General features: G+C 41.5%; 1 protein-coding gene across 2 annotated transcripts; it reads left to right on the top strand.

Annotated features, from left to right (window-relative positions):
• The first annotated feature begins 5,033 nt into the window (after positions 1-5,033).
• Positions 5,034-10,426, top strand: LOC147465315 (uncharacterized). 2 transcript variants are annotated; one of them, XM_086519347.1, is made up of 6 exons: positions 5,034-5,694; positions 6,125-6,385; positions 7,216-7,350; positions 7,706-8,043; positions 8,268-9,231; positions 9,320-10,426. In XM_086519347.1, the coding sequence occupies exons 1-6, from the start codon at positions 5,490-5,492 to the stop codon at positions 10,126-10,128; spliced, it is 2,712 nt and encodes a 903-aa protein (XP_086375473.1). In that variant the 5' UTR covers positions 5,034-5,489; the 3' UTR covers positions 10,129-10,426. The 2 variants fall into 2 exon arrangements, with proteins under 2 accessions (XP_086375473.1, XP_086375474.1); XM_086519348.1 differs by having other exon boundaries at positions 5,494-5,694; positions 6,070-6,385.
• The last annotated feature ends 15,393 nt before the right edge of the window (positions 10,427-25,819 follow it).

Raw genomic sequence — 25,819 nt, 5'->3', positions numbered from 1 at the left:
CCTTCTCTTTAGCTTTGTTGGAGTTGCCCTTAGGAGACTTTTGGACATTGTCCTTCCCCTTAGGCTCATTGGAACCCTTGTTTTCCGGGGGCTTATTATTTCTTTTTGCCCCCGTTTGGAAATTGATTCGAGAGGCCACCATAGTATGGTGTATTACCGCCGATATGGTACGTGGCCTTTGCGAGTTGACATACTCCGCCATTTCTTCGGTTAAGCCCGCACAAAATTGTTGCTTTTGCTCTCCAAAATCCAACTTTTTGAAGACAGTGGCTTTGAGTTGTAGGTCCCAAAACTTGTCTACATATTTGTGGATGGATTCATTGGGAGAGAGCTTTAAGCTTCGCCATTCGGTGAGTACTTTGTCTTTGGCATCGGTGGCCAAAAACTGCTTCATAATGGAAGCTCTTAAAGCTTTCCATGTTTGTGGAGCTTCACCGTTGGCTCGTAGGCTAGACCACCATTGTCTGGCGGACTTTTGAAAGTGCATAGCTACATGCCGTAGCTTAGAGGATTCCGTGAAGCTCTCATCTCCAAACGCCGCATCGAATTGCTGGATAAAGGCCAAGACTTTGTCCGTGGCACCAAAGGTACCGTCATAGGTAAGGAAAGAGATGCTCTTCCCTCCCTCTTTGAATTTCTTCAGCTTGGACGACCTCTTCCATGTGGCATAGGATTTCCTATGGCCTCTTCTTTTTGATGGTTCAAAAGTTGCACCATCACTTTCTTCAGAAGGTGAAGAATTTGAAGAAGGTGGAGAAGAGGGTGACCTCTTTCTCGCCTTTTTCTTGTCCTGATTTTTGTCGTCTTCACCATAGCTTTCATAAGAGGAAGAGGATGAAGAAGATGGAGAAGAGGGTGTCCTCTTTCTCGCCTTTTTCTTCTCTTGCTTTTTATCATCCCTCTTCGAATTGTGGTGAGGAGAAGAATACGATGGTCTTCTCCGCTTTGGTGGTGATGGAGAGCGTTTAACCCGCCGTCTTCGTGGAGCCATCTCCGCCGAGGTGGCGGGAGACTCGCTTCTTTCTCGTTCCTTCGGTGGAGGCTCTTGAGTTCTCCTTTGGGAAGGAGATGCATCGTCAAGAAGTAAATTCTTGAGCCCTTCATATGGATTTTCTTCTTCTTCTCGAATCGGAGAGAGACCTCTTTTGGTAGTCTCACAAGGAGGCTTCCTAGGTGTTCTCTCGTCATGGTGATGAGCTTGGAGAATCCCATGAGCACGAAGTTGCCGTTGCACTTCACTTTGGAGAGATGGATTGCCCATGGCTTGTTGAAGCCTAGTAACAAGATAGTTAACAAGCATTGAAGCATCATTAGTAGCTTGCTCATGAGCAAAATCAAAGTTATCAACATTAATTTCACTCTCTTTACTATTGTCAGCCATTCTAATAACTTTTAGGTGTAAACTTTTTAGGTGTACTTTGGCACTTCAAGCCCTAGTTGCTACTCCTCTTTACCCCTTTAGAAAAAGCACTCAAGCTACTGTACCCGTGGCTCGAATACCATTAATTGCAAGGAATAGAAGAGAGGGTCTTTCGACACCAAAACAGCACCGGCTCCTGTCAAGCTTCTAATAGCTCAATAGTGGTTAAGCCGTAGGCAAGCCCCGTAGGACTCCACTATTAAGACCATAGCTCTTGACGGTGATGCCCCGTTAACTGCACAAAGGCAGGCGCACTGCAAGGCTGAAAAATCCCTATTCTACTTACTCACAGGCAATTAACAATACCAACCATTTGTAGCTAGCTTGAGGACCTCCCTTCTTGAGCAAGAAAAGAGAAACCTTGAGCTTTGATACCAATGTAACATTCAATGGCCTAATAACTTATGTGTAGCGGAAATTAGCATGAACATAGTGGGCATTTCATTAGAATAGATTCCTAATGAGAATTACAAGAGTGCTTGGGTGGAGAGAGCAACAAAAAGCATAACACCTAGTTAGATAGCATCAACAATACTTTCAAAAGAGAGAGAAATTAAGCTATTGACAACAGTTGAGGACCGGATTTGCATGGAGCCGGTCCCCCCTCCAAAAGGCTTTGTATTATGGTTTCTCCCATCAAGAGAGACATTGTACAATACAATTCTTTGTGTTCCTTCAAGACTAGCTAGTGCAATGAAGATGGAAGCTTCATGCACTAAGAAAAACACTTAATCAAACACAACTTGAATTATCCCCGTTCTCAAACCCAAGACCTCACACACCTTCGAAGATGGTGAGAGCTAGCAGGGTATGAGAGTAGATTGAGAGGAAGAAGGACTATCTTACGAGAAAGATATACATCTCCTCACATAATCACTCATATTAGCATAGCTTAGCTTAGTAATTAGCTTGGTAGAGATGATGAGCATGCATTGAAGCTTGGCTCTTGGTTGGATTTGCATCCACATGCCAAGAGAGTGTTGATGTAGGCTTCTATCTCACAAGCTTGGAGTAGGTGATGAGCTCTCCATTAAAGCTTGGGAGGAGATAGAGTATTCTTTCTTCACACATGGTCAAATGTGAGTGTGTGTGTGTCAATACCAAGCAAAAATCAGCCCCCCCTCTCTCTTGGGCGAGCCCTTCCTGCTAAATTGGTATGGATTTTGCCTCATTGGACCTCCCCAAGTCAAGCCAATGGGTGTTAAGCAGCATAAGTGATAGCCTTCTGACATGTGTCCCCCTTTTCCCTTTTGTGAGAGCTTTAGGTAATTAAATATTTAAACTAAACTCTCATTGGACCCCTTTGCCTCCTGGTCAATAGGAATCAGGCAAGCCATTGGGCTCCTGAATGCTCATTGGACCCCTTGGGAGACTGCCCAATAGTCTTCTAGGAGACTTAATTCTCATTGGTTTTTTTTATTAAATGTTTTTTAAATTAATTAAACTAGATTTACTCTAGCTTAATTCTCATTGGTCCACTTCAAGGGTCTTCCAATAGGAATTGGGCACACCTTGTGGGCATCTGGCCTAGGGAGCTGACATGTGTCCCTAATTCCCTTTGTGTAAAGGGAGCCTGAGTGTGTGTGTGTGTGTGTGTGGCTTTCTCTCTCATCCCCTACTAAATGGGCTCGCCCCCTCCTTTGTAGGCTTTGAAGAAGACTTTTGTACACACACTAAGCATCCAATTTTCCCTAGGGTTGACCTTTTGGACACAACCTTTGAATTTTGGAACCTTAGCATTTTGGAAGTCTTAATGGGCTGAACCTTAGGGTCTTTTTAGCCCATTGTTGCACATGGCTCTTTTGCAGATGGCCCCCCCTTTGGATCCCTATTTTCCCTCCTTTGGATCCCTACTTTGGCCGGTCTGCTAGCTTAACCAATATTCTAGCTTTTTCTTCCCTGGCCTTCCCCACATTAAATGATCAGTTTAATATGAGAAAATCATTTAGGAGAATTAGATATTGATTATTATGACATGTAATGTAAGGCTTAGGATAAGACCGGGCAGGCCAACGGCCATGACAAACATGCGATAAAGGGGGTCCTATAAATAGCAAGGCCAAGGGCCTATATAAGGCATGGTTGGGTGGTGAGTTGCATATGCTAGTCCCCTCTGTCTTAGAGGGAGTGTTCCATAAATGGGCATGCGATCATGAGAAGTATGAAACATTTATTGAGGGATTAAAAAAAAAGTGTTTTTAAATGTATTTGTTCGATTGGACAGAGAGGGACAACAAGTGTCAAGTGCACTAGTAACATTAAGGGAATTCACATGTTTTAAGGGTAATTACGTCCACATTAGCTCTTCCATTGTTTGGTTGCTTCTAGAATGCTGAGCCAAGGCGAGGTTGGAATGTGAAATGCAACTTTGATGAATCCATTGAAATTCAAGGGAGAAGCTTTAGACATGGGAAATTCAAGGGAGAAGCTTGAGACATGGAGATGATGGGAACGAGAATCATCGAAAACCTAGAAACCCTAACAACATCACCTCAACACTATCTTGCACTGGCAAGGCTTGAGGGGAGATGCATGTTCGAGATAAAAATAATAAATCGTGGGTGCTCTCGATTGTAGTATCCCTCAATAAACTAGGGTGGAGCTATTCACCCCTAGTTTGCCCAAGGGGCTTTCATGGCTAAGAGCGCTCACGACCTGTGATGCCTAATCTTAACTGTGGATCCCCCAACAATGACCCCATGCCAACTGGAAACATGAGCAATGCCATCGTTTGGTTAGAGGGGGTGGGCCAAAGCTTATCCCTCGTCCTTCCTTGTTAGCAAACTGTCCCGTGAGCTCTCCCCTCCCAACCTTCTCGCACTCTAACACAAATGCATTTTTTGCCTCTTCAAACTTGAGTTTCTTCCAACAAGTGGAATTGAAATGTTAGTGCAAAACGACATGTTGCACTAGGCTTACTGGGTGCGTGGCTTCTCAAGTGAAGAAATGGATCATGATTCATGACCGAATCAATGAGTGGTGGTATAAGAAGCAAAAATGTACATGTAAGGATGCAAAGTTCTAGGCTAGGTCTATAGGAATAGGAGAGAGGGAGAGTGCCCTTGTGTATATCGTCAAGGCCCAAGGGTCTCTTGAATCCTGGAAGGAAGGGGAGCAAAATAGAAAGTGAGTGAGAATGACACATGTTAACAAGCGCCGGGAAGGGCCCAGCGTGGTGTCGTGGCAGGCCGACAAAATCCAAAAGCGAGGGACATCAAGCAATCGGCAGAAGGCACGGGCAGTAGCCGGTCGCCCAATCATGCTATGTATTCCATTTTCTACATTTGGGGCCTTGGGCCTTCTATCTCTGCTTCCGATTTCCTTTGCAAACTCCCCGTTTCCCCCCCCCCCCCCCCCCCCCCCCCCCCCCTACCAACCCCCTTCTCTCTCTCTCTCTCTCTACCCCTCTCTTTCACTGAAGTTTCATCATCCAGCCGCTTTTTCGCTTCACATTCTCTCTCTACCACTCCTCTACTACCTGCACTCCAACCGCACGCAAACAAAGAGTTCATTCCGATACACATACATACGACCTCCTCACGGATATCTCCATCCTTCCAGTGACCCACATTTTCTCTCTCTAAAAAACACTCACGAGAGCCATCTCGCTCTCTCGCGCTGCCTACCCATAACGAGGTCCATTTTGCGCGCTACGTCTCTCTCTCTCTCTCTCTCTCTCTCTCTCTCCACAATTCGTTGTTTCTTTCAGTGCCGCTGCCTGTGTAATCGTTGCGTGCCTTCTTTCTAATCATCGCTCCCTTATACTTCCACTTCTTCTCCTGCTGTCCATTTGCTTTCTTGTACTCTCTCTCTCCCCCCTGTTGGAGATGCTTTCTTCTTCCATTGCCATGGCGTGTGAAGTTCATCTCGGCCTGCGCACGGGATCTCTCCCCTGGCTTCAATCACAAAGCGGGCGCCCTTAGAGAGAGAGAGAGAGAGAGAGAGAGAGAGAGAGAGAGAAAAGCAGATCTTAATCTCATTTGGGTATTCACAGGAGAGCTGTGTGTGTGTGTGTGTGTGTGTGTGAGAGAGAGAGAGAGAGAGAGAGAGAGAGAGAGTGTTGTTATACATGGAAATTCCCACCATTCCCAAGGTTGTTCTGGACAATTTGTTAGCAAGCATGAGCAGCCCGGCTACTTTCAAGGAGCCTGCACCCCTCATCAAACGGAACAATGGATTGAGGCAGCTGCCTATGCCTCTCTTTCATGGTGCTTCGTTGCGGCCTCCTACTACTGCTGTTCCTTCAAGACCTCCGGCTTCGTCTCTACTTCCAGGTACCTGTTTTTGCCTGCATGCTTCTCTCTCTCTCTCTCTCTCTCTCTCTCTCTCTCTCTCTCTCTCTCAGACACCCATCCACCCACCCACCCACCCACCTTGTCCATACCCAATGCCAAAGCTTGTGTTTGGATTGACACATGCTGTTTTGTCCAGGACACCTGCGTATCTCTGTATGCTGAAACACTTTTTGTTTTCTTTGATTTAGCTCTCTTCATCCCAGCGCTTGATTTTTCTCTTTATAAGAGGAGATATCTTCTGATTCAAAATGTTTATATCTCTGTAGCTATATTCATGCACATTGTGTTTTAATAGGCTTTTTGAGGTGTTATCTCAATTCTAATTACACAAGATTTCTGGTTTTTTGTGGAAAGTGCATGGTCATTTTCCATTTGTGTTACAGGAATAAAAAGTGTCTTCTTTCTTCAGGTGGTGGCCACATGAGGGATTTAGCTACAAGCCCCCAAAGTTTTTTCAAGGAGTGTGCAGACCCCTTTGCAAAAGAAGGATCTGTGCTACCTCCAATAAAGGAGAAGCCAAAACGAGTGAGGAAGAGTCGGGCCGGGGTTCCATCAAACAAGATAGGTGCTTCTGATGCGGCTTTGTACTCAAATCTTGAGGGAGCTCAACAACTGCAGTCCCATCCTCCCAAACGCAGGCGACCAAGTACGAAGTTGCTTGGTGATGGTGGTGAGTTCTGATTCGACATCTTTTGTGGCTCTGGGTCTAAATTATCATGAAAGGCTTTGTGAATGGTGTAGTTTCATTGTGGTTTCTTTGTCATTTCATGCTTGATTGATATAGGCAATAAGTTTTTGTGTACTGATAGTAAGCAAAGTGTCTCTCCATATATCTTTGAATTGCAAACCTATTGTAGTTTATACGCTGTTCGGTGGTTTCGCCCATGATTAGGGTAGGAGCCAGTTTAGAGACACTTAGGTAATTTTGGGGGGAATTTTGCGTATATGGTTATTTTTGAAGTGTGAAAATTGTGTTAGATCCGTTATGACAAGTCAAACTAAATAATACCGAGATTGATATTTTTTAGACTTTATCTCGTCTTTAGGCATTAGAGACCGCCAAAGACCCATCAATGGTGCACTTTTTAGCAAATCACAAAGTGACACATAAGCAATATTCCAAGAATACTCCAATTTCTTGTCTCTAAATTGGGGGTGGGTACGTTTCCCTAATAGGGATGTCTCATAACTGGCTCCTCTATCCTAGTAGGTGTTTCAGTAGAGACGTATGCAATTTTACATTCCCAACGATAGTTATTGGCTTTGACTTTAGAATGTATGCGTGAAAGGCTGTTTGTTTTGATAATAGGTTGCAAGTCCACTTTTTGAAGAATTCTGTAGATCATAGGGAGCATTTTGTGATATTGCTTTTATCTTCAAGCCGTGTCACATTTTGTGGATTGATGATCCACATTATTATAAAGTTTTCTGCATGCCTTCACTTCTTAACATGCTAGAGTTATCGCAAATCATGGTTTTTTACTATGTATATTGTTGCAGAGACTGTAGAGAAGCCTCCTCCCCGTAAAAGGAATCGGAGCAAGGCAAAAGCCGAGGAGGAGCAATTATTTTCTTTTTCAACCAATGAAACTTCGTTTGGTCTTTCAGATCCGACATGTTCCAAGGGAATTTTAGGTAAGTAGGATGCTTTGGCATATGCTTTAGTATGAAGAGCGTGAGTCTCATGTTCGCATTTTTATGATTGTCTATGTGTTGGATTTTGTCAACAAATGAGTAGCTATTTAAGACTGCAGATAAGTGAATTTTAGGCTAGTAGGATGGCTTTGGCATAGGCTTTGGTATGAAGAGCACGAGTTTTCATGTTTGCATTTTAATGATTGTCTATGTGTTCAACTTTATTAACAAATGAAATAGCCATTCAAAAGGGCAGATTGTGTACATGCACTAGACAAGTATGAGAGTGGAAACTCTTCAGCTTCCCAGGCATGACTACTTCTAAACTTCATAAGGTGTTGATTTCCCTTTGCAGGATTATATGGCCTAGAAACAAAGACCTTGGATTTATCACGGTATATGAAAGATATTTCTATAGAGAGTTTGATGGCTGGTGACTTCAATACGCCTTCTGTTTCTGGCAAGCAAGTCCCACCAGCAAATACCAATTTTGACAACTCATTTGGATCGCATGTTAGCTCAATACTACAAAATTTAACAAGCCCAGCAAATACAGATCAAGCTAGACCAGGTTCGCTCATTTCAAAACCGGCAGAGAGCAAACTGCTTAAGTTGGCACTTGATCTAGAGTGTAGTCCCATCGATGGAAGTGAGGAATGCATTGGCATTGGTTTGTTTGAATCCAATATCAAGGTAAGAACATGTTTGTTACTTCTTTAAAGTGTGTGCCTTCACACTCACGTGTGTGCTGCATGAGGCTTGTGTGTTCAGGAGACTGATTCCGCATTCTCTTTTTCTTTTTTACTTTTAATTTCATTGAACCTGGAATTTGCATGTGTTGCATGAATGATACACAATTAAGAGGTTCTATTAGCTGATTGGTCGACTCATTCTTGCTTGGCTTGTACTTTTTACAGGTTCCACATATAGAGTCATCCGCACCCTTTTTACCGAGCAGGAAGGCACATGAGGCACCGCCTCTTTTTTCTCTTGAGAGTGTTCCTGTGATCCCACCTACAGATTTTTGGAATACATTACAAATTCAACCGAATGTTTCTTTAAGCTCTTTAATAGCCCAGGCTTCGACAACTACAGATAGCAGATTTTTCCCCTCGGATGTGGGGTCTAATTGCGAAAAGTTTAGCTCTGTTCCTCCTTCAATCTTCTCCCTTGGGTCTTCTCATATACCACAGGAAAGCTCAAATGACAGACTTGCAAACTCTAAACTGAATCACTGGTTTAGAGCTGAACCACTAAAGTGGGAATCAGGGGAGGGTCAATCTCACAACTCCACCACATTTTCTCGAGGGAGTATGTTCCCTTTTAAGCTGGACACTGGAAGTGATTCCATTTCCAAGCCCAGTGAGAGGTGTGGGCTCAAAATGGGTTTGTTTGATATTGATTTAAATAAAGAGTCACCAGAGGCCAAAGCAGCGGAGTCGATAATAGCACACTCTACTAGCATCGATTTGTCTAATGCTCAGGTACTAACTAAAGTGCCTGCCTTTGAACAAGCAAAAGTCGACGCATGTGCCACGGTTGAAGAGCCTCAATCTGTGCAGACCACTCTGTGTGTAAATGCTCCTACACCTGTGAATGAAGTAGACTACACATGCAATATAACATCTTTGCCGGATTGCCAGGATGTAAACCTCAAATCAGAATCTCATGTGGCCTTACAGCAGAACTTTGATGTAGCAGAGAGATTAAATAGAGGAAACTCTGATGTAGCAGAGAGAGCCAGTGGAGATTCAGTGTCACACATTGTAAATAAGCAACATAGCAGTGAACAAGTGAAAGATGTCACCACGAATGCTCCCGGCAGTTTACCGACCTTGTCTGTGCCAGAGGTGCCCGAAACTTTGGAGATGTCCAGGACTGGTATGGCCTTCATACTGCCTTGTGTAGTAGATGAGGCCGTGTTTTTGCTATTCACACCTAACAATATTTCAACATGTTTTTTTTCCAGATGTGCCATATTCTCCTGGGATGCATGCAATCGCCCGTATACTGTGCAAAATGGCAAACTCTTCAAGCCCTTTTTATGTTGAGAGCAATGATAAAGATGCGCAGCTTACTGGGTCTGATGATGCTGCATATATGCAACGTCCTGCGAAAGCTGCAAAGCTTTCAGGATTGTTTGAAAAGGAGGCCAGGAGACGCAAGCCTTCGGTCTTGGATGAGAGTTGGAGTGAGGAATGCATGGTCAAGGCACATTCAAAGGATGGAAAAGACAAGCTCATGTTTGGTCATTTGGGTAGTACCAGTGGAACTAATACAGAGCCTTGGGCCTCGACACCGCCAAGACATGCACCAAAGAATGTCGTGAGTCGCATGTCTGGAAGCCAGTCTTCTGAATCAGACAGAAGCCCGTGCTGTGGCCCGAAAGAACATAGATCCCACAAAGATTTAAGTAACAGCAATACATCAGTAAAAGATCATCATCGCTTTGGAGTTGCGTCATCATGCAAAGTCTCTAGTTCATTTTCTAGGAAGGATCAGAAGGGAAACCCTAAACCTGTACCTAAGACAACTTTCTTGCACACTTTGCCCACAAAGGGCTTATCAGTCTCCTCGCAGAAAAGGAGTTCACCAGTCGAAAGAAAGCAGTCCTTGACTGCATATGGGGATGGACTTGCAAAAGTAAGCCGTCCCCGCTCCAATACAAGCAAGAATGGCTTACAGCTACAAAGGAATACAAATGGTTGCTCGCTAAAATCATCTAACCCACGGCATGTGCTACCGTATGTGGGAGAAGTCAGGCACGGATCAAAGTAGCTTTGGAGCTGTGTTGCACACATGCTTCTGTGAGTATGGCATTCACAAAGCTTTTTGTGCTGACTTCATTTTGCCCCAGGTTCACACTGTTGGTGTTCATGGCATATATTTGTAGATTCACTCAAAAGTTCAGTATATCTATCTATCTTTGTAACATAGCAAGGCTTATTTTTTCTTGATTTTTGCCCTGATGGCTTTGTTCCCTTTGCGACGTGCGGGGAAGGACCTTCTCATGATCTTATTTTTGGTCTTGACAGCTAGTTTCTCTCCTCTGTATGCAAAAGTATTCTTTTTGCCATTCTCTTGATGCTGATGATTCTTTGCATTCTCAAGTTGCAAGGAGGCTGACAATTTTGTGTTCAAATTGAGAAGGGCAAGTGGCTTTGGGTTGAAAAGGTAAAATATAGTGAAAGGGGGAGCATCTTGAAGCCATCTTTAGAATGTGAAGTCCACCAATCAAGGGTTGTGAGTCTGGATTATTAACAATGGATTATTAACAAACTTTTTAGTGGCTTTGAATCCCGAGTTCTCTCTTGAAATATATATCAGCCGACCTTTTGCAGTGGGCAGATGTATGGGCTGTTTTCGACTCTAGCGAAGATACAAAGTCGACATACGTGAAGATTCATCAATTCATGTCCTCTCAGAAGAGGAGGATCCAGGCTAAATCCCATTCCCATCAAAAAGCTGTTGAATTAATCGTGAGATGCATAAAAGGCGTTACACGGATAAAAATAAAAATGAAAAAGGTTTAGAAAGCCAAAGAGTCCTGTCCATTATTAAGTCTAGCTCTGACTTGAAGAGCTTTTGCTTTTTATGGAGTAGGTACCGCTTGTTCAACCAGCTTGCAATGAGAACCATTTCAAACACACTTGTAGGTTCCTTCTCCTCGTGTCTATACGCCAAACCTTAAAGACCTTTGGTGTGATAAGAGTTATTTATGCAAATTTGATTTGTATATTCAGACTAATGTTCGATTTTTCTGCCTATCAAATGGTTGTCTTCAAGATAAATTGAGCTTTGTAGGTGTTGGCAGAACCAAGCTCAGGCATTGATGGCTGCCACTACTGTGTGATCACTCGTGAAGCGAATTTTGACTTATTGTAGGCCAATGGCCATGCCATGCTGTGTAGAGGTTCGTTGTACCACAAAAGGTGTGCCTGCGGTGTAGAATTGAGAATGGTAAGGCGGTAGACTTGGCTGAGTGTTGTTACAACTCAAGGCAGGTACCACCTCATTAGGAGAAGCAAGACTGTTGCCACCATGTAGAATAAATTTAGTCAATAATGGGCTGGCTGATTGTGATGCTTGTGCAAGTTTATCAAGCCCACCTATATATTAGATGGCAACGATATCAACTCAATGGAGGTAAGTGATTTGGAGGATTTAAAAAAAGAAATAACCCCCCCCCCCCCAAAAAAAAAAAAGGTGAAAAGGGGGAAATTTGAAGAACTATTCCTCAAAAGTAGAAGAGCATCTCTCAGTATCTCTTTTACAAAGTAGCTCTAAAAGAAGAATTCACTAGCAAAAGCCATATGCTCCATTTTTGTAGTTTTGATTCTAATAACTACAATTGAGTTTAAGAGTAGTGAAACTAGTTAATCTTACTAAATACTAATCACAAATGCAATCAAGAATATAAAATCAAATTTTACACTCTCTTATGCTTGCATTGGTGAACCTACTATCAAAACTCAAAATGGTCGATCTTTTTTGCAGTAATTCTTACTAAATATGACTTATGTGTGCAGCCATAAATATTATGCAAAGCTTACGATCTCTTTTGCAACTAAGTGCAACTTAGTCTAAAGAGAGACCTAAAAGGCATTAGCATAAGTATTAATGTGCTAACTCTGACACCATATTGGAGTGCTAAAGAAAAAGGCATAGAACTCACACACAAGATGAGACAAAAGAACACTCAACATAATCAACCTATAAGGATGCAAAAATAAACTACTACATGAGAGATGTACAAGAGACAGATGGAAGTGCAAATTGCAAATGGTAGCTAGTTTATATCATAGTGTAGGATGCTAGCATACAGTGTAGGATGCAAATGGTATCTTGTTTATATCATAGTGTAGGATGCTAGCATACATAGGGTCCCCATTAGAAGCGACATGAGGGTAGAAACCTAAACAACACATATGTTGCCTACTAAAACATGGTTTGCGCATGCTACTATGTGAGATCCTTTCATTGCAAAAAATATGGCTTTTGCAACATGCCGCCTTTGAAACATGCAATTATATTGGTTTGAATCTTACTTTACATAGTTTAACTAGGTGTATATGTCTCAAGACAAGATTCCTGTGGGCCTAGACAAAGGTAGATAACACTCGCTATGAATAGTGTTTAGTAAAGGGGTCTTCTAAAGATAGTAGCTAGGAACCCTATAAGAGGAGGTGGTTGGGTGGACAAAAGCACATTTATAGTCTAAAGGCTTCATTGTGGTCTTAGAGAAAACTGATGATCTCGTGGGACTGCTTTTCAAATGCAAGAAACACCTCCGGTGCCATTTTCAGTAGCGTGCTACTTTTGTGGAAAACCACTAGTGTGCTACATACTTGTACTACCTACTTTGCCCTATTTAAGGGTGCAACCATATACTCTCTTATTTGCTCATTTCAATCAAGTCTACTTTGTGTCTACAATATCCCTTAGTGAAAGCTTTGATTAAAGTGTAATTAGTTGCTAATTCTCCACCCATCCATCTTCTCTTATACTGCCCTTGGCCCTATCTCTAGAAGCCCTTGAACTGCATGCCTAGCCAGCCTTGCCAAGGAGATGTGCCCCCCCCCCCGGTCCTACTCTTGTCCTGACAATCAGGCTAGCATCGATGTTTCTTACTATGGAGTCAAGGCAACAAGCATCGAGTGCATCGACATATGGTGGTAGAGGCCCAATGACATGGCTTGTGCCAAAAAGACGTGTAACAATGTACCAAGACGAATAATAGTAATGCGGAAAACTCAAAGGATGAATGAATGTCGACTTTGACCATAGCTACATAGCGACATGGTGCGAGGGAACCATGATGAATGGTCCATGGACAAGATAACAACATGCAAACAATAGTGCTACTCCAACTCCACTACACTGACCGCATACTATGTGTAAACTATAGTCACAAAAATTAAGGGGGATACGACTTACCCATGACTAGACGGCTCTCAAGATATGTTGATACACAAACTCCATAGCAAAGATCTCAATGCATGTCTTTGATCTTGTGAAAGATAATGAGAACTAAAGCACTAGGCTATGATGTCTACCAAGCAACAATCGGTTCTTCTAAGCACAACACAAAACATACAAGAGAACTAATGTAGACCTAGAAGAATATCGACTTTGCTGAACACCAGAGAAGTGCCATGTTTGGGGGGGGGGGGGGGGGGGCATGAAAGAGCAGAGAACTAGAGGATGTGGCAGGGCCCAAAGTAGCAGTGGAGATAAGGAGGTGGCCACCAAGAGACTTTGTGAGGTGACACACGCCATCATACCACATGAGTGTTTCTTTTGACTACTTGCACATGGCAACCGATAGTGAATCCTCATGAGTTGGTGTAGATGCCTAGTACCATACTAGTTTGTCAAGCTAGAGTGCTCATAGGTGACGGTGCTATGGATAATTTTGTGAAGTACGAGGTGATCAAGAATTTATTCTTAGCATAGACACCAAGATCACATGGTTATGTTGTCTATGAGTAGATAATAAAGATTTGTGAAACACACAAGTCAAAGCAAGTTCCTTCATACGTGCAAGGGTGCAAGATGTAGATTGTTGGCTACTAAGTTCATGAGTATCAACCCTCCTAATGTAAATGTATGTCATGAATGTTGCATGGACTAAGTCCTCTATTATATTGGAGTTATTGAGACAATTCACTATCATTTAAGTCCGATGATACACCCGTGTTTCTCATGGGAGAAGAAGATGTCCCTCTACCTCTAGACATTGGTACAATTGAGCTTTTCCATTTGAATTGAACTAGCAAAGTAGAGGAGGTTATTTTTTACTATGTGTTATCTCAGGTTCTTTCTATTAGTTATTGTGCTATTGAACAAATCACATTCATCATGTTAGAAATAAAGCTGCAAGAATGCACCCAAACTTGGGGAAGATGAAGGAGAAGTTCAAGAGTAAAGAACATATGAAGCAATATTATTGACTGTGCCAATACAAAGATAAGGTGATGTCAGATTGTTGTTCAACACCCAAGGTGGATCCAAATGCACTCAATAGCAGATGTGAAAGCTGCCTTCTTGTACTCATCCTTGCCATTGTAGGCTACTTCTTGCTCAACCCAGATATGCATGAGTTGCTTGACATACAAAGTGCTCTCAGTTGGACAATTTTCAAAACCATGTGCAACCAAGTAAACATAAATCTTTTGATACCAAGCATATGGTGCTTACTTGAGACCATACAATGCCTTCTTAAGCTTGCATACCTTGCTTTCTTGTCTGTTTTGAACACAATCACAAGGTTGCAATACATACATTTCCTCATGCAAATCACCATTCAAAAATGGATTCTTTATGTCCCAAATGATGTACGATCCAACCATTATGACCTACCAATGCACAAATGCTACGAATGGTAGTCATAAAACAAGGGGGAGCAAAAGTATCTTCAAAATCAATGCCATTCTCTTGAGCATACCCTTTTCCCACAAGTCTAGCCTTATTGTAATGGAATATGGCTATAACATTGACTGTAATGGAAATTGAAATTATAATAGTGAGCATTTCCTTTAAGAGAATTGTTAAAGGAGAATAAGAAGTAATTCATCAAAGGTAGAAATATGAAGATTACACCTAATTAGCTTGGCATTCAGTACTTGTGAAAGAGAGAGAGAAAGGGTTAGAGAAATTGGCAACATTTGAGGACCGGATTTATGTGGAGGTGGTCCCCCCTCCAAAAGGATTTTAAGTTATAGATTCCCCCATAAAGAGAGACTTGGTACAATACAAGATTGTGTTCCTTGAGACCTCGTTGGTGCAATGAAGATGGTAGACTTCATACACCCAAATTATGCCCTTAATTAACTTGCAAAATCATTAACATATTCCCAGCCTCAATCCCAAGACCTCAAACACCTTCAAAGGTGGAGAGAGCTAGTTGGGAGTGAGGGAAGGGAAGAGGAAGAAGATGTAACATACAAGAAAGAAATAGATTGCTCACTTTTATTACTCTTGTAGCTTAGCATAGCATAGTAGTATAGTAATGGAGATGAAGAAGATGGTAAGCTTGCACTTTGGAGCATGGATCTTGGTTGGATTTGCATTCTATAGCAAAGAGTTGTTGGTGTAGGCTCTCAACTTCTCAAGCTTGGAGAAGGAGATTGTAACATTTAATGGCCTAAAAACTTGTGTGTAGCGGAAATTAGCATGAACATAGTGGGCAATTCATTAGAATAGATTCCTAATGAGAATTACAAGAGTGCTTGGGTGGAGAGAGCAACAAAAAGCATAACACCTAGTTAGATAGCATGAAAAATACTTTCAAAAGAGAGATAAATTAAGCTATTGACAACAGTTGAGGACCGGATTTGCATGGAGCCGGTCCCCCCACCTAGTTAGATAGCATGAAAAATACTTTCAAAAGAGAGATAAATTAAGCTATTGACAACAGTTGAGGACCGGATTTGCATGGATCCGGTACCCCCTCCAAAAGGCTTTGTATTATGGTTTCTCCCATCAAGAGAGACATTGTACAATACAATTCTTTGTGTTCCTTCAAGACTAGCTAGTGCAATGAAGATGAAAGCTTCATGCACTAAGCAAAACACTTATCAAACACAACATTAATTCTCTCCGGTCTCAGACCCAAGACCTCACACACCTTCGAAGATGGTGAGAGCTAGCGGGGTATGAGAGTAGATTGAGAGGAAGAAGGAGTATTCTTACGAGAAAGATGTACATCTCCTTACATAATCACTCATATTCGCATAGCTTAGCTTAGTAATTAGCATGGTAGAGGAGATGAGCATGCATTGAAGCTTGGCTCTTGGTTGGATTTGCATCACAAAGCCAAGAATTGTTGGTGTAGGCCTCCCTTCTCACAAGCTTGGAGTAGGTGGTAAGCTTTCCATTAAAGCTTGAGAAGGAGAGAGAGTCTTCTTTACTTCACACATGAGATTGTGTGAGTGTGTGTGTGATAATTCCTTCCAAAAATTAGCCCTCTCTCTCTCTCTTGGTCGACCCCTCTTGCTATTTGCTCATGCTCCACTCTCATTGGACCTCCCTAGGGCTAGCCAATGATAATTAAGCAGTATAAGTGATAGCCTTCTGACATGTGTCCCCCTTTCCCCTTTTGTGAGAGCTTTATGTAATTAATAAATGCAACTAAATTCTCATTGGACCCCTTTGCCTCCTGGCCAATAGGAATCAGGCAAGCCATTGGGCTGCTGAATGCTTATTGGACCCCTTGGGAGACTGTCCAATAGTCTTCTAGAGAGCTTAATTCTCATTGGTTCTTTTAGTAAGTGTTTTTAAATTAATTAAACTAGATTTACTCTAGTCTAATTCTCATTGGAATTGGGTACACCTTGTGGGAATTCGGGCTAGGGAGCTGACATGTGTCCCTCATTCCCTTTGTGTAAAGGGAGCTTGTGTGTGTGTGTGTGTGTGAGTTCCTCTCTCATCCCCTACTCCCAAGGCTCGCCCCCTCCTATGGAGGGATTTGTAAAGACTTTGGGGACACACACAAAGCATCCAATTCCCCCCATGCTTGACCTTTGGACACAACCTTTGAATTTGGAACCTTAGCATTTTGGAAGTCTTAATGGGCTGAACCTTAGGGTCTTTGAATCCCATTGTTGCACATGGATCTTTTGTAGATGGCCCTCCCTTTGGATCCCTATTTTCCCTCCTTTGGATCCCTACTGTGGCCGGTCTACTAGCTTAACCAATATTCTAGCTTTTTCTCCCTTGGCACTTCCCCATATTAAATGATCAATTTAACATGAGAAAATCATTTAGGAGAATTAGATATTGATTATTATGACAGAGATGGAGTTCTTGCACAACACACTATGAGAATGAGTTTGTGTGTGTGAGAGAGTATATGGTCAAGCTACCCCCCTCCTTGCTTGGGTCAACCCCCTCTTCTAACTCTTCCTTAAATATGATCGACTTATCAAGCTTAGCCAATCACATGATTTTTGCATATCAAGAAACAAGGGTAGCATTAGGACAAGTGTCCTTCTTACCCCTTTGAGAGAGAGGGCTTGAATAATGCTTGAAAAATTAATTAAACAAAGTAAATTCTCATTGGACCCTTTTAGAGGCAAACCAATAGGCTTTAGGCACTACATGAGGGCAGCATGTGTAGGTGCTTGACATGTGTCCTTATTACCTCTTGAGTCTTGGGCTTGCCTTGAGTGTGTGTGTGTGTGTTCTCTCTCATGCCCCTAGCTTTAGGGCTCGCCCCATCCTTGGTAGGGATCATGTTGACTTTGGAACATCACAAGCCCCTCAAGAACCTTAGTCATGAAGCACCTCAAGCACCTTATTCATAAAGCATGACAAGCACCTCAAGAACCTTAGTCATAAAGCATGACAAACACCTCAAGCACCTTAGTCATCAAACACGACAAGCACCTCAAGCACATGCTTAGCTTGTGTAAGGTCTAAAATACCCTAAGGTCCTAGGTCTAAGTATTTTTAACACTAACCTTTGGAGGTATTTAATGAAGCTAACCCTAAGGTCTTTTAAGCTCCATTATCTAGTCATTACTCTTTGATAGACCATCTCCCTTTTGGACCTGTTGCCTTCTCTCCCTTTGGTCGGTGCTGAGATAGACCTAAAAGCACATGTCTATATTCTAACTCTTGTTTCCGTTTATTTTCCCACATTAAATGATCAATTCAATATGAGAAAGTCATTTGGGCTAGTTAGATAGTAGATTTTATGACATTATCTCTCTCTTAAAATCATAGTCGTCCTCGACTATGAGGTAGAGAAGATAAAGCCTTATTCATTAGTCTATGTTTCTGAGCGGGTAGAGGATCCCTTTTTACCGTACGACATCATTCCAGAATGGATGACTAATCCATTTGGTGCTTGGGAGAGTTAGCTTCCACAAGCATGTCTGCTCTTTATTCCATATCATGTTTTCCAAAGTAGAGTGACAAATTCTACTTGGTAATTGGGAGACGTTGTCATCACAAACATGATTCTAAGCATACATACTACTCAAATTTGTGCACAATAAAAAGAGAGATCTAGTCTTATAAGACAAAACATTGTTCATTGAAAAGAAACATTTACATTTGTTTACTCTAGTGTAGCATTGTAAGCATTGACAAGGTTCATACTGTTGGGATTAAAGCCCAAGTGGCCTCTTATACGGATATGGCCGGCCGGCCGCCTAACTTGCTTATCACTGAATCTTTGTATATACTCACTTATACTTGTGTGAATAATAAGATTTGGGTGATAACCCTTCAAAGAATTCTCTGCGTACTGTGTAAGCTCTCTGTCTGTGTATCTGTGTGTGTGTGTGTGTGTGTGTGTGTGTGTGTGTGTGTGTGTGTGTGTGTGTGTCGATCTAAGCTTCGCTCTACGACTTCAATTGATATTAGAGCAAGGTTTAGTGCGTTATTCGCGTAATTGTGCGCGCACACACTTTTCAGACATATTCTAGATCCGGAGCTTGGAAATTCACACTCGACGTTCTGGGAGTATTTTCATCAGGTGACCTGGTGTTTTACCCCCCTTTCGAAGCTTCTTATGCCCTCAGAATTTCTGAGCACTACATCAAAAGATAGTTTTCAGCTGCAAAGAAACCCGTCTTGTGTAGATTGGCAAGTAGGAGGTGGTCGGCATCAATATTGGCATCGACATACATCACTCATTAGTCTTCAAAGCATCATCTATAGACCAGGTACACATATATATCATCAGATATATATATTGCAGTCTGCATTTCTACTTCTTGTGCTTGCCAGGTTCCAGGGGAGGTGTGGCCATACGACGGCTTGACACCACTGGCATGTATTACAGATTGATGTACTGTGATTGTGTGTCTGCTAGTTGTGAGTCACGCTAGTAGACAGACCGCCGCAACGGTCATAGGACAGTGAGTGGTCTATTGTAGGATGTATGCTAGTTCTGGGTAGTTTGCTGAGCCATCTGAGAGGGTCGTGTGTGAGGTTTTTTGAAGCCAAGCATTGGGGGTTGGGTTACCCAGTGTGAGGTGGATTAGGTTGTTGGAGTTTCCCTCTACACGCATCCTCTTCGGTGACTTTTATCCCATAGGATGTATGAATTTGTATAGACAATGGATTGCATCTTATGCGTCAGGCCGTTGATGCATTGTTCAGGGTTCAGTCTTGAGACAGATACAGGTTCTATGATCGCCCAGATAGGAGACAATGTATGCTTACAGGATAGCATATTACAGAGATTTTTAGATTTGTCACTGGTCAGCTATTTATGGTTGTTTTTGAGCTATCTTTTGGTTTCCAGAGCTCAGTTTACAGGGAAGACTCTGTCAATATCTTTTGGTTTCCAGAGCTCAATTTACAGGGAAGACTCTGTCAAATTTTTTCAAAATATTGACAGTTCTTGAGGAGAGATGTTCAGCTTGTTGTTTACAGCTTGTTTATTGTGTACAGAGGCCAATTTACAGGGGAAACTCTGCTGTATTTTTCCGAGGAGTAAACAGTTTGGCAAACATGGCATCTTCTCAAAGTGAGACTCTTTACAACATAAAGAAGCTGGATGGCACAAACTTTCCATTATGAAAGAAGCAGATTTGGCAGGTTTTGGTGCAGAAAAAACAAGTGAAGCCACTGAAGCTCAAAGGGGAGAGACCAGAAGGTATGGCTGAAGATGAGTGGGAAGAGCTTGACGAGTTAGCTTGCTCCACAATCATGTTGACACTGACAGAAAATGTTTACCTCAACATAGCAGAAGAGACTACAGTGTATGGCGTATGGCAAAAGGTATGTGGTATGTACGAGAAACAAAGTGCTGCTTCTCAGATTTACTGGCTCAAGAAATTGGTGGATTTGAAGATGAAGGAAGGGATAGCCATGTCAAATCATCTCAATGAATTTCACACAATTTTCAACCAGTTAATAGCACAGGAGATAGTCTTTCCAGATTCAGTGAAGGCTATGTTTCTCTTAATCATTTTGCCAGACAGTTGGGATACTTTTCACACAGCATTAAGTAATTCTATCGTGCCAAAAGGTCTTACAAGTGCCAATGTAGAAGGTAGCTTGCTCACAAAGGAAGTGAACAGGAAGAACATTGACAAAGGCAAAGGCAATAGTGCTTTGGTCGTTCGAGGGAGACAACAGTCTAAAGAGAAGAAGGATAAGAACACACAAAACCGAAGTAAGTCTCGTGACTTGAAGTCAAAGGATGACATAGAATGCTACCATTGTGGCAAGAAGGGTCACATGAAGAGAGACTGTACGAAGTGGAAACAAGAAAAATGCAAAACAAAGAGTTTTGAGCAAGATGAAAAGAAGAGTTCAGTGAAGATTGAAGAGGTGAATGTCACAAGATCAAGTTCACACGTTGATTTTGGTATAATAGCTGGTGACATCTTCCTCACAAGCAATTTTGATTCTGTTTTCTTGAATGCGGAGGATGGACATGCTATGAGTGATTGTATTATCGACTCAGGGGCATCTTTACATGTTTCTCCGCACAAAGAGTGGTTTATATCATATATGGCTACTAAATATTATGTCAGACTTGTCAATGAGCAGGTTTGTGATAGACTTGGATTGGGAGATGTGCAGTTGAAGTTTCAGAATGGATCTTCTTTATGGCTCAAGAATGTCAGACATGTTCCAGCAATCCAAAAGAGCTTGATCAGTAAAGGGAAGTTGGATGATGCGGGTTATGTGACAGTTTTTGGGAACAACGCTTGGAAGATCTCCAAAGGTTCGATGACTGTAGCACATGGCAGTAAGTCAGGAACTCTATACACTTAACATGTTTTAGAGGTTAAAAACCATGTAATTAATGTGATTGAGCAGCCAAGTGTGTCACTATGGCATCGTAGGCTGGGACATATGTCAAAAAGAGGACTGGAAATACTTTCTCGTTATGGTTATTTTCCTGGCTTTTCATTTCAAGATTTCGAGTTTTGTGAGCATTGTGTTTATGGTAAGCAAACATAGGAACCACACAGATCAAAGAGGAATCGTAGGGACGAACGGTTAGCTCTTGTGCACAGTGATCTATGTGGACCAATGCCTAGTTTGTTGCTAGGGGGAGCAGCGTACTTTTGTACATTCATAGATGACTATTCTCGCAAAGTATGGGTTTATTTTGTGAAGCACAAGGATGAGGTGCTCAAGGTCTTTAAGACATTCTTGCAACTTGTGGAGAATCAGAGTGGTAAGAAGTTCAGATGCTTAAGGACAGACAATGGTGGAGAGTACGTTTCCAAGGCTTTCCAAGACTTTTGTGAAGCAAAAGGGATAAAGCGGGAACTTACTGCACCATACAATCCTTCACAAAATGGAGTTGCAGAACGTATGAATAGGACCATACAAGAGAAGGTCAGAAGCATGTTGTCAAATGTTGAGTTGCCTGATGGATTTTGGGCGGAAGCAGTGGCTACAACAGTCCATTTGATCAACAGGTCTCCTAGTAGGCTTCTGGATATGAGTGAAGTGGCCGAGATGCTATGGACAGGCAAGGCACCTTTGTATAAGCATCTCAGAGTCTTTGGTTGTGAAGCTTGTATCATGCTTATCAACCATTTTTTACTTCCTTGTGTCCATCCCCTGTTCTTGGAAATATCTTGGTCCCTATTTGTCCCTGGATAGCCATGCATCAAAAGTTTGCCTGTACTTGCCATTTTAAAGCTCCAGGGACCCTCAACAAGAGGGGCCACAAGGGCGCGAAAATTGGCCATCCAAATTTTTTGGATGGCCAATTTTTGCGCCCTTGTGGCCCCTCTTGTTGAGGGTCCTTGGGGCCTTAAAATGGAAAATATAGGCTTTTTTTGTACATGGCCATGAGATAGAACTGGGCAGTTTAATGTGTTCATAGCAAACTCTCCTCCCCCCCGATGGCAACAAATACCTAAACCTTGTATTAGACTTATCAACCATTTTTTACTTCCTTGTGTCCATCCCCTGTTCTTGGAAATATCTTGGTCCCTATTTGTCCCTGGATGGCCATTTTGTATGCCCTTGTGGCCTCTCTTGTTGAGGGTCGCTGGGCTTTAAAATGACAAATAGGGGCTTTGTTTTAATGCATGGCCATGAGATAGAGGTCTAGTGTTTGATGTCCGGAGTATTCACTATGTAAAATTTTCCTATATCATGTGTGTTCACCACAATGGATTAAAACTACCCCTTATAGGCCTTACCTACACATGTTTCTGTAACTTTACAAGAATATAAATTCCCTTCTATTGAACACATGTGCTATGCTACATATACTTTAGTGAACTCCCCAGGTCAAAGGCCTCACAAATTTTGTGCACTAAACATTTAGCACTAGGAATCAACCACCAATTTTAACTTCCTTGTGTTCACCTTGTGTTCTTAGGAATGCTTTGGTTAAGCCATTTCTTTGGTATTTGAAACTACATGTGAACCCTATTGTTATAGTATCCAACCAAAGGTTTCTTGATTAGCAGTTTACATAGGCGCGAGTGATACATATCTTCTATGTTAACAATGCATGTATCTATAATTTATGTTTACACTTTCTCTATCCAAATGAGATACATAGTGAAAATCAAATCCGCAATTTAACAATTAAGTTCACAAGGTGATAGCTATTGGTATCATCTTTAGCAATACCAAAGAAATAGCTACAAATAACGAATGAATAGGGATATTTAAGAAGATTTGATACCAAAAACTTGTCAACACTACTCAAAAAGGTGGAAACTCAATGGCTTTACAATATATGTATGATGAAACACAAGTCAAAGTCACCCCCATACATCGACACCTCCATCTCAAGTTGTGATTTCTCTAAGTCAACTTGGCATAGGCATAGTATGGAAACAATAACATGTTGGAAAGTAAGAATTTAGCTTTCTCAACTTGTGAAATGTTGCTAATGATATATATTAAAGATCCCCAAATGAGGACATCTTGACAAAGGTTATGATCCAATTTAATAAGAATAACCATTAATGATTAAACTGAAATCAAAATATTGCATGAATTGCTTCATGGTGGAATGATTAAGACTTGATACTTGATACATCTTACAGGCAAAACAAAATATCCATAAAGATCAACAATATTTCTCAAATATGAAACTCTATTAATCTAAATTAAATACTCTCACTCAATGCAACACCATTTAACAAAAAGACATACTTATATTGCATTTATAGAGGAATCCAGCCTCATAAAAATAATTACAAACGGAGACAATGTTGTTGATGTTAGGCTTCTCTTACAAGTATTTGTCTTCCTCATCTAGAGATTCATATACACTTGAGTATTGGATGACACTAGGGAAGATAATAGTACTATATGGATGGATTTTCTAAGAGCTCCTAGAGAGTACCTATTGGTTCAAGATTCTACAAAAATCCTACTATTCTTATCAAAATCTTTTGACATGGTAGTGAAAGGTTCCTCTCATGGAACAAAAATAGGGTGATTTCCATCTCTGCACATGGTTGCTTGCTCATGTCCTCTCAAAACAAGTTGACTCTGTAAGTAAACAACAGATTATGTGAGCACAAAGTTATAAGTACAAAATGATATCATTCTATACAAATAATAAATTATAAGAGAAATCTTTGACGACTCTTCGTAGATAACACAACTTACTTGCATTGTGAGACTCAATCACATGCTACACAACTATAGATGGCATACCAAAGCCATCAACAAAATAGCACCACCCAGTGTTATGAGGTGTGAAGCCTAAACATTGAAAGCCATAAAGTGGTTAATTCTCTCCAGCATGATAAACTTAAAGATGGAGATGATGTTAAGCTTTGAATGTAAGCTACAAGGATAGTTTTCTCAATATTCTATCTTTATGTTGGAGATGAACCGTTGCAATGCCCACGCACTATTCACACCTCCTGTTGTTGTGGTATGCAAGTCATGTAAGCTCATGCTTTTTCCACCTTCGAGAGTAGAGGTTTTCATGTAGTGCGAATGAATGAAAGTAGAGGGAGTAGAATCTTGTTTCATGCTGTAATGGAGGTGAGAAAAGGGAGAAGAGCTAGCTTGGTGTGAAACTATGTGGTGGGCAAGGGAAAGAGATGGGGGAGAAGCTTGCTTGGTGCTACAATGAAGATGGGAGAAAACTAGCAGAGAGATAATGCTGGACTATAGGGGGTACATGTGGTTGTTTACAGCCATGGAGAGCTTGGAAAAGGGTTTGTAGAGAGAAAAAATCACTTTTTAGATATACAATAGGTTTGAAAAGACTTTGGAGGGTGAAAAATGATGTTTTGATTTTTTTTTGAAAAAAAATAATTTTTTGGAATTTTAGTGCATGTTTTTGACTTTTGGAGGTCATTACTTTTTTGACCATAAAATAGGTTAGGGGACCTTTTAAGGAGGGAAAACTTGGAATTTGATTTTTTTTGAAAATTTGAATATTTTAGTGTATTTTTAAATCCGGGCCAAAAAGTGGGGGAAAAGAGGTCAAAGTGGTCCCCCCCCCCCCCCCTCTCCATCCTTTTTCCCTAGCCACCTCCCTTACCTTCTCACTAGGTAAGAGGCCATTAAGAGGTGTGAGGCTACCTTGTCCCCTTACTTTTTTGAGGGTATAGAGTGTGTCCACCACCCTCTTCCTATTGGGTGATCTCTAATTAACCTTAATCCGAAAGGGCCCTTAGAGGGTTCATATTTTTCATAATGAGGTGCCTTTCCTGTAGTAGTATGGACAGTGTTATTGTATGCATACTTTACGTAAGGTAGATACTTCTCCCATTGTGAGTGTTGATCTACTTTTGTAACATAAGTCTTTAGTAGATCAAGAATTGTAAGGTTAGCTATCTCACTTTGTCTATCCCTTTGTGGGTGATAGGCCGAAGAGAAATTCAACCTTGTATCTAAATTTTCAAAGAGACCTTTCCAAATAGAACTGGTCATTCTAGGATCTCTATCTGACACGATGGATGCTGACAATTCATGGTGTTTGAAACTCTGGGATATGAAGAGGGTTGCCATTTGGTGTGCCTTACTAGTCTTTTTGACAGGAATAACGTGTACTTGCTTGCTAAACCTATTGACTATTGTCCATATTCTTGTATTTCCATGGATAGACTTAGGTAATCCAAAGATAAATTCCATGGATATACTCTCCCATGGAAAATTAGGGATTGGCAATGACTGGAGTAATCCAGGTTGCTTCCCTCTATCATACTTTGTCTTTTGACATACCAAATAGTTGGAAGCATACTCTTGTATGTCTACTTTCATGGTGGGCCAATAAAAACATGTCTCTACTCCTCGAAGAGTATGTTGAATCCCTCTATGCTCCGCATAGGGAGGAGCATGGGATTCATACATCACTTTCTCACAAAGGAAGTGAGTAGCACATAGCCTATTTCCATGGGGAAGATAACCATCCTGCAGGGTGAATGGTTCCTCTTTCTTCCCTAAGGCAAGGGCTTCCATTATATCCCTAAAATCAAGGTCAATAGCATACTCATCTGTCATGGAAGATAGATAATTGTGAGTTGCTATAGACATCGCATTTTCCCTTGGTCGT

Source organism: Adiantum capillus-veneris, chromosome 1 (assembly GCF_014529385.1).
Source record: "Adiantum capillus-veneris isolate H3 chromosome 1, ASM1452938v2, whole genome shotgun sequence".
Lineage (NCBI taxonomy): Eukaryota > Viridiplantae > Streptophyta > Polypodiopsida > Polypodiales > Pteridaceae > Adiantum > Adiantum capillus-veneris.
The sequence above is the reverse complement of the archived record's forward strand: the minus strand, read 5'-3'. Positions and strand labels throughout refer to the sequence as shown.

Coding starts and splice junctions, on each gene's coding strand:
- LOC147465315 (XM_086519347.1), top strand. CDS start 5,490: ATGGAAATTCCCACCATTCCCAAGGTTGTTCTGGACAATTTGTTAGCA. Junction 5,695..6,124: donor GGCTTCGTCTCTACTTCCAG/GTACCTGTTTTT, acceptor TTCTTTCTTCAG/GTGGTGGCCACATGAGGGAT. Junction 9,232..9,319: donor TTTGGAGATGTCCAGGACTG/GTATGGCCTTCA, acceptor TTTTTTTTCCAG/ATGTGCCATATTCTCCTGGG.